At 39.0% G+C, this 9,933-nt stretch overlaps 1 protein-coding gene across 1 annotated transcript; it reads right to left on the reverse strand.

The window, feature by feature from the left end:
- Positions 1 to 7,912: 7,912 nt before the first annotated feature.
- Positions 7,913 to 9,518, reverse strand: LOC311289884 (zinc finger and SCAN domain-containing protein 29-like). Its single transcript, XM_084408141.1, has 3 exons — positions 9,099 to 9,518; positions 8,729 to 8,907; positions 7,913 to 8,208 (listed from the first exon to the last, which is right to left on the reverse strand). Exons 1-3 carry the CDS (start codon positions 9,469 to 9,471, stop codon positions 8,164 to 8,166), a joined length of 597 nt encoding a protein of 198 aa, XP_084264267.1. The 5' UTR covers positions 9,472 to 9,518; the 3' UTR covers positions 7,913 to 8,163.
- Between the last annotated feature and the right edge of the window lie 415 nt (positions 9,519 to 9,933).

Consider the following 9,933-nt stretch of genomic DNA (forward strand, 5'->3'; position numbering starts at 1 on the left):
AGCCCCTCCAACTGCTGGGTAGGTTTTGAATGATTTTTTGCAATGGGAATATAACATTTTTTTTTACAAGATGTTGAACAAACTATTGAGTCTGTTTGTGTGTGTGTGTGCATGTTTATTGTAGAGGAGTTTGAAATGGAAGGTGCTCCAAGCTTTCTGGGTAAGTGATCAACATGTAATTATGCTATATTGTTTATACAAGTTTTTATTGTAGACCTTCTTCTGGATGACAATGAGCCCCAGCAGGAAGTTCAAAGCCTAGGTAGGTATCAGGTGAACAATTGTTTAAACTTGGACTGTATTGTTTTTTCCATGAACAGGACATTAAGAAAAAAATATTAACTTTTTCTTGTTCTTCTTAGATGATTTATTCAAGCTGGTTGCTGAGGATCAACAGATGTCTGCAGGTCCGCAAGGTAAGTAATAGGTGATAAGTTTACATGCATGAAACAAAGTTTTGTTGTTGTGGTATTTATTTTTTTGTTTAATTATTGTTCTTTGTTTCCCTTTTCCTTTTTTCATTTGCCAAGTTCTGCAGGAAAGCACAGACCTCTGCACTGTTGACCTCAGTGACCTAATTAATTTGTAAATAATTTTTTCTGTACATTTATAAATGTATATAGTTAAAATATTTTCAGAGTTTTATATTTATTGCATTTTATATATTGTAAATATCTTGTTTTACTGGTCTATGTTCTGTTTTACTGTAGATCAAGGAAAATCAACGTTTGTAAATCATGGTTCAACAATAAAAAAAATTTAAATTACGTTTTTGTCTGTCTCATCTATTTCACCAAAACATACCAACTATAGCTTATTTGACATGATCCAGATAGGCTTTCCGTGGACAATGCATTTGTATGCATATTCATCATTTTCATGAGCTGAAATGTACATAAACTTGTTATATGGTGTTTCCTGTGTATTGACCCATTGCTTTTCCTTAATAAAACATTTATAATTATGAATTATGTCCTATTAATGCATTGACCACGGACAGCTTACAGAGACCCTGACAAATAAGTTACAGGTGGGATGTTGTTTTCGACTTAGACATTTTCAGCGTTTGAATTCCTTTAACGATTTGGAAATTTCACACAATGTGGTGAAGGTCAGTGAGTAACTTATTTGACAGAGCCCCTCTAGGTTGTCCGTTGACATTACATTAAAAGGTCATATTTCATAACTACAGTGCTTTTATGTGGTGAAACCTACTGTACACCACACGGGACACAACACAACACACTGATATACATTACAGCCATTAATTATGAATAATTTGCATAAAATTGAACTGTCCATGGACAGCTTACAGGAACACTGTCAAATAAGTTACAGGTGGGATCTGTTTTATATTTTGATACCATGATTGATTAAAAATTTATAAAATGAATTAAATATCACTTTTACGTTACTCTTTGGGCCCCCCTGAGCGATTTGCAGCCTTCAGAACCTCCAAATTCCACTGTCCACGAAAAGCCTACATTTTTTAATGGGATAGGTTGTACGTGGGACGTCCAGTTCTCAGCCTCTGGACAGAATTTTGAGCTGAAACCTGCACTCCTGCGCTCGTCTGGACGTGCCCCGACAGTGGTGTGAATTTCAGGGAGACGTCCCACCTATTCCTTGCTTGTGGTTACTTAGTGTAATATTAACACCTTTAATGATTGTCAAGTTAATAGCATTTGTCGTATTTTCTGCAACCCTGCCGATATATGATGATTACTCAGAGTTTTCTCAGAGACACGGAAAATTCACGATCCTCATTAGCGGTTAATTTCGGTAGTGCAGTCCAAACCCTAAGAATTGTATTGGATGTAGAATGACATGTATATTATTATGTATGAATACTGTGTTATTCATTTGTTTATTCAGACTGCACATATACACACTAATACAAAGTAAATATGAGAAGATTCTGAATCCTGTGATGTGTTTTGATTGACACCCTGGGGCAAGCACAATCACCTAATCAGCACATTAGTCAAAACTCCTCTACAAAGAGTCATGTTTATACACAAGATAAAGCAGAATCATTCACGAAATCCAGTACATCCAAATCATAGAACTCAAAGTTCAACCTCTACCATATATGGCATATTAAGAAATATAATGACAAGAAAGGTCAGATGTTCATATGGATGTGTGTGTCTTGAGTTCCTGTTTGCTTGCCAGTGCATAAGTGTCCAAGGCCTAGTTCTTGTTTTTGTCTAGGTGTGTCCAAGATGTGCACATAACTTAACGGAAAGAAGTTACACACGGGCAGACTTACACAAGAATAGTCAGTGGAGCCTAAGAAATAAGAAAATTGTGGGGGTTTTTGCCAGTGTTTTTTTTTTATAATTTTCACAACTTTTATGGCTCCAGACTATTTTGTTGTATGAATATCTGAACATATAATATACCAAAAGTAAAAACAGAGCCTCTGCTTAACCCTCATAAGGTCTTCGTTTCCGGTTTACAAATCTGGTCTTTGGGGTCTATATGACCCCAACAATTGATAGAGAAATTGGACAAAAAATATACATTTTTAATTATACAAATAATATATGTTTTTTTTTGTTTACTTCTCATCTATTCATTAATGCTGTGTTTTGGGGGATTTGAAGTACTTTTTTACCTATTTACTGCAAAATTCCTCAACTACACCATTAGCATACATATGAAATATAGTTTTTTTATGAAAAAAAAACACATTAATGATGATCAAATTTAACTATGAGTTGTTTCTGGATATTAATCTAGGTGTTAGATGCATAATTCTGCCATCTGCTGGTTAGATGTTTTTTTTGTAGCTAATATAGTTTTAGCCACAAAGTGTAATTACCATATACTTCCAGCAGAGGCCCCATAGAGATCCATTCATTTTTCTGGATGTGACTTAATGCTCTTATAATAGCTTTTTTATGAATTACATATTTAAACATTGACAAAATACTGATTTAATGTATTTTAAAAAGTTTAGAATTTTTTTTTTGTTGTTTGAGGTCTTTTGAAGTGTCTTATTATTGCAATAATGCTATATAAATTTGCAATAATATCTTTATTGTTTGTCTCTCTGTGTGTATTTGATCTGTGTGTAGTCATGTTCTTTCCACGTTGCATTTGTGCTCTCATACCATACCTTCATTTATGTGTGAAATTTTTTAGATTTATGCAGAAATTATTGATTTTATTTCACAATTTCAGTAAAAATGCTCTCTATTGCAGTCACACCCTTTCTCTGTCTATGTGTGTATTTGTGTCTGTGTCTGTGTGGGCGCATATGTGTCTGTGATAATGTTCATTCCACATTACATTAGTGCTCTAGTACCAGGCCTTCATTTATGTGTGAGAATTTTCAGATTTATGCTGGAATTATTGATTTTATTTGTCAATTTCTATAAAAATGCTTTCTTTTGGAGTCAGACCTTTGTGTGTGTTTGTGTGCGCGAACATGTGTGTGTGCAAGTGGTCATGTTTGTTCCACATTTCATTTGTGCTCTAGTACCAGGACTTCATTGTGGTATTGAAATTTTCAGATTTATTCTGGATTTATATATTTTTTTTGACAAATGAAAAATAAAAAACATTTTTTCTTCGATTTTCCCATTCATTTCAATGTGGGGTCATATTGACCCCAAGGGACAGATTTGTGACTTTTTTTTTTACATACCTTTAGAACGACCGAATTAAGCCCAGTTTTTTTCTGTGTGTATAGATAGATGCACCAGATAGACCAGATAGATAGACCAAATTTTATTCCACTGAGATGAAGGGAACCATTTTTTTTTATTAAAGAAAAGTCGCTTGGGGTCATATAGACCCCAAGGACCAATTGAGGGTTAAAAAACAACAAAAAAACATTTTATTCTAGCTTCAAGTATTTTTTTATATCAACACCTGAATGCTGCAAAAAAAAAAAAAAAAACATGAAAGGAAAAAACTATACAGAAATTCTCAGTGACTTTAATCAGGGGAACAGGAAGGGAGTCGGCAGAGAGTGGTTGCACAGATAAGCAAGGAGATAAGTTTGGACAAGGTGGTGTCCTGTGCTCTTTCTCTCACGTTTTCCCTCCAGGGGTGTGTTGTTGTTTTATTGCAGGGGGTTTGATCTCAGCTTTGTCTTGGCAAGAAAAGCCAAGTCTTACGTTCAAGTTGACTTACAAACAAAGCAATTCAAGTTGTGTTTTTGTTTGTGATATATTTCACACATTTTTGTCATGTTTAAATAAGTTTCATAGGTAAGAAATATGTTAGGTAATGCATGGTCCAAAAATGAGACGTCAAGTTTTAAAGTTGAGAGCAAAGAAATTCTCTCTCTCTCTCTCTCTCACACACACACGTCAAGTCAAGTCATCTTCATTTATAAAGCGCTTTTAACAATGTAGATTGTTTCAAAGCAGCTTTACAGAGATAAACGTATAATTCAATACAGGGGATTACCTTCTGGGGACTTTTGCTGGTTATCGTATCAAAGAAATAAAGAGAAATCCTGGGCCCTCTGGTCTACAGGAAAGCAGCGAAGGGAGAAGGGCAAGTGAAGCAAAATCAGCCATGTCTGTTCAGAGAGAAACCAGCACATGTAGAGACTGTCAGATGATATTTCCTACGCTGAGAAGCTTAGGCATGCATCAACATCATTGTCACCCTCTGGAAGTGAATGAGGAAAGAATCAGGCTGCTTAAGACCAAGCGTAAGGCCTGGGACGAGGATGAGGATCTCATGCTATATGAGATTGTGGATAGAGAATGGAAGGGGGGCATGATGAAAAAAGACTATCTAATCATGGTATCTGCATTCCTTCCCCACCGTTCAAAGGAGGCTCTGAGGAAGAGACTCCAAGGACTGAAGCGGGAGCCGCCTGGTACCATCCGGGAAGTGATGATTACAACGAGTACGTCAGCTTCATTGGAAATGGGTGCAGCAGGAGATCAGAATATGGCCCATCCACCTATAGCTTCTAATTTCCCAGTGCCCAAACAAGGAAAGGTTTGGTCATGGGAGGAGGACCATGAACTGCTTGAACAGGCAGGGAGAATATGGAGGGAGGGAATGTTAAAGAAAGACCTGGTGACTTCCCTTCATTCATTGTTCATTGGAAGCCATAAGAAAGAGGGTACAAAAGTGAAACGAATTTCCTGAAAACGCTTTATCTGTAGAGTGGTAAAGGAATCCTCCATAGGGAGAGACTAGTTGGCACTTCAGCACTGCGTTGTCATCGGGTCCAGGCGAAGGTCCTTCGTCAGATCTGGATACGGCCTGGATCCGGCAGACTGCGAGAAAACCTTGGGATAAACAAATGGCGCTTTTCCATTACCAGTACCAGCTCGACTCGACTCGACTCGGCTCGGCTCGCTTTTCGCTCCGTTTTCCATTGCAGATAGTACCTCCACAATAGTACCTGGTTGTCATAGCGACGCTGCAGGAAACTGCCGTGACGTAATCTTCTACGCGACACACACCCGCTACCCACACACACAGGACAATGGAGGAAATCGAGTGCATGTTGTTTTTGATCCTCGGGATGTGGCTGTTTCTCACAGCAAGAAGACAAACGTTGTTTCAGGAGAGGCTGAGGGCAGCAAAACGAAACACTGCTGAAAAAAACAGGAGAGTTTGGGAATTACTACAGAGTTCAGACTACGAGACGAATCCGGTTGTTCAAAGCCGACGCAAGAGGGTAAGTTATGCTAACGTAGCTAACGTTTGCTTATGTGTAAACACTATACTATATACAAAGTATTTGATCAACTTTATAGCTACCAGTATTACGTACTAAAATGTGTATGCTTTATATGTTTCAGATCTGTTTCGCTTTGCAAAGTCGCCGCGGCAGACCGTCTGTTTGGGCTTTCAACCGAGCTACCGAGTGGTGGGATGTTATTGTTCCCGGTTTCACAAACGCGCAGTGGGTTCAGAACTTCAGAATGTCCGAAGAAACATTTATATACTTGTATAACAAACTGCGTCCAGTGATGGAGAGACAGGACACAAGCTTCCGCAAGTGTGTTCCTCTAAAGAAGAGAGTGGCCATCGCACTATGGAAGCTTGCGACCGGTTCGGAGTACAGAACTGTCGGTCATCTTTTCGGAGTAAGCATAACAACTGTTTGCCGGTGTGTTCAAGAGTTCACTGCTGCTGCAGAAACTTTGTTGGTTCCTGAACAAATTCGTTTCCCAGACCAGGAGAAGTTTGAAGTGTAGATTTAAAAATCATGGTTTCCCCTTTATGGTTGAATCACGGAAGCTACACCAGTTACTTTTGCCAAGAGATTCAATTTATTATGTATCATGTGTCAGACAGAGAGAAAAAGGCATATAAGAATAAGGCTACATGAGAGGTCTTCATTCCAGATTTCTCTGTTCCCCATTTCTTTATCTTCTCATCCCATCATGCTAGATGTAAATGGTTTCTCTGGCTTTATGTTTCTCTGCCATTAAGTTTCTCTACCCTCATGCCATTGTTTCTCATGCCTCTGTCTCATGCCTTTGTTTCTCATGCCTCACATCTCTTAGTTTCTCATGCCTCTGTTTCTCTGAGGTGGTACAGTAAAGTTGAGCTTATATACATTACAGAGCAGCTTCCTTTTAAGGTAACAAACTATGTTGCTTAAGCTTTAAAAATGGAACGTTTATGTCATAGAACATATGGCACAATTCACTTCCATATTAAGAACATATCTTTGTTGTTTACATCTGCATCAGTTGCAAACATGTTACATTGTACACACCCTCTACAAAATATAGCTCATCCACCTGTCTCATGTGACATGATCTTCACATGGTTCATTCTATCTATAGTCTCCTCATGTACTCAACACATGCACATGAAAATCTGACTTGACAAAATACATTATGAAATTATGAATATAGAAAAATAATACAAATACATAACATTAAACAGTGAATTTTAGTCTTCATGAAGAAATGGCTGCCTACATTGAAAACAGATGGGGGCTCCCGCAGTGTGTTGGTGCAATTGATGGGTCACACATACCCATTTTGGCACCACAGGAGTACCACTGTGACTATTTCAACCGTAAAGGCTGGCACTCCATCATCCTTCAAGGTGTTGTAGATGGAAAAGGACTGTTCTGGAACGTGTTTGCAGGACTGCCTGGCAGCTTGCACGATGCCCGTGTTTTAAGACTGTCCACATTGTGGGAGTTGGCCGGCCGTGGCAACCTCTTTCCAGCTTACACCAGGAATATTGGTGGGGTGAATGTTGCCTACTACATCCTGGGAGATTCTGCCTATCCCCTGCAGAACTGGCTCATAAAACCATTCACTGACACTGGACGGCTGACAGCAGAACAGCAGATCTACAACAAGAAGATATGTCGAGCACGGGTCGTGGTTGAAAACGCTTTTGGTAGACTGAAGGGAAGGTGGCGTTGTCTCATGAAAAGAAATGACTGTGATGTTACAATCGTGAAATCTATGATTCTTACTTGCTGTGCTTTGCATAACCTTTGCGAGAGTCATGGAGAGGACTATGACAATGACTGGGATGCACCTGCAGCAGCAGAGCCTGTGGTGGCAGTGGCACAGGGTGTAGAGGAGGAGGGCAGGGATGTACGAGAGGGTCTGATGCGTTACTTTAATTGCTAAGAAATAAATACATAACCTTTTAAAAAAAAAACAGCAGAGACAACATTTTTAAAGATAATCACAGTATAACATCTGAAAATACATGGTCAAATCCTTGTAAAAAAAGCAACCCATCAAAAATGACACTTTTGTAATAAGTTTCAAAAAGGTTTTATTTAAACACACACACACAAATAGAAAGAACTATAATATAAATATAAATTCACACACACAATATATATATATATATATATATATATATATATATATATATATATATATATATATATATATATATATATATATATATATATATGTTACATGTAGTGCAAACATGAGGTTCAAATGAGCAAACTGGGGTTTCAGTCCAGGGGTGGTGGAACAGCGTCCCGCCGGTTCAGTGCCTGTACAAGCTGGCTCAGGGTTCCCAGAAAGGCCTGGTTGAAGGACGACATTGCAGCAATCTCCTCCCTCCTCAAAGCCGCTTCTAGTTCTCTTGCCTGTGCTGCATCATCGAGTGCCATCTGTAAATGGCGCTCCCGTTGTGCCCGGTTCAACTCCATCTGCTCGACATCAGATGTCTGCATCTCCCTTAGGACAGTGAGATGCTCCTGTTCCCTCCGTCGTTTCCTCTGTCCTGGACAAAAAAGAATTACCATGAATGAGTTACAATAAAGAAAAACAGACAACTCACGTTTCATTCACAGGTTGTGTGTGTTTTAAATTGTTCACATGTATTATCATTACATCTGCTACATAAAAAAAGACATAAAAAGATAAAAAAATACATACATAAAAGCCCACAACTTACTATTACATATATAGAATCTAACAATATAACGACTTAACATCTGAGCCCACTATTTATTAGTAAATGTCAACTTTAAATTACCATGTGTACAGTAAAGGTGTACACTGTGTACATCTGGAAAGTTATAAAAATACTGAACAGGTTTATTAATGAATCCTTGATTCCCATAACTGGGAATGCTTCCTGTTGTTATGCAAGTAAGTTTACGTTATATTAATAATAATATATTATATATTAATGAGTTATTGATACGATTAATGATTCATATTAATTATATATTAATAAGCGTGTATAGATTCACAGACAACAGGCTAGAAGGGTTTACATTTTCTCCTATTATACTAACCGGTTGCCGGTGTCGACGCTGCTGCGGGTCTCGTGTTGATGCTGCTGATCGTGTGGGAGTCGATGGTACGACTGGTTCTGGTACCGTTGTTGGTTCTGGCGCCGTTGTTGATGCCAGTGCCGATGCCAACGTGGCATCAGTGGGAGACAATGAAGCATTCTCGCTCGTCGAAAAGGAATCTTGAATAGAAAGATCATACAAAAGTCAACACACTATGAAATAGCAATGGCAATTGTTATCTGCGACACAAGTTTACAGTGTTCGTTGTTATAAGTGAGCTTCAGCTTTCCAAAAGCCAGCCTACAGAAAACAAAACTCTCACGCAGAGAGTGCCTACAGGGTTAATGTAATGTAAACTTAAAACACTTACCATCCTCCTCCATCAGCGACTCCAGCAAACTGGTGGCCGAGTCAAGTCCACCCTCCCTCCCGTTGCTCGCCGGTCTATGGCCGTAGATACCGTCCATCTGTTCGTACCACTTCCAGCTTTTTCGGTTTGAACCACTGCGGCCGTTGTGGTCCTTTACAGCTCTGTAGTCACTTTTCAGTTTTTTTAACTTTTCCCTACATTGCTGGAAAGTCCTGTTGTAGATATGTGTGGACAGCAGTTCGGAGATTTCTTGGTATACTTTTTCGTTCCTCGTTGCCCCATCAAGCTCTCGCTGGATCCTTTCTTCGGCAACCAAACAAAGGAAAGTCTGCACCTCCTCGTTTGACCACGGCGTATTCTTCCGAGTTGCCATAATATGTAATGGATTGGATATATCACGCAATCTCTGGCCAAACTTTTTAAAAATGGCGGGGTTATTCTGGATACTATTGCTGTTGCTGTTGCTGGCGCGTGCAATGATGACGCAGTGAATAGTGACGATTCTCTCTGACCAATCAGCAGTCTGCTGTGTTTTCACGTCACATTTTAGTATCGCCTCAGCTCGCTTGGAACCTCGCCGGAGGTGGTACGAAAAAAAGTACCTGGAAGCCGGTACAGGTACAACTTTTACACAGTGGAAAACCAAACAGAGCCGAGTCGAGCCGAGGCGAGCTGGTACTGTGTAGTGGAAAAGCGCCAAAAAAAACTAAAATTAGCGTAGATGCCATTCTTCTTATGATGTAACGAGTACATCAGGATTTATGGGAAGTGTTCCCGGTTCCAGCTGACCTAATCTATGCAGCCTAACATTGAATTATAGAAGTCTATAATGTAT

Source organism: Rutilus rutilus (assembly GCF_951802725.1).
Source record: "Rutilus rutilus genome assembly, chromosome: 4".
In the NCBI taxonomy this organism is placed as follows: Eukaryota; Metazoa; Chordata; class Actinopteri; order Cypriniformes; family Leuciscidae; genus Rutilus; species Rutilus rutilus.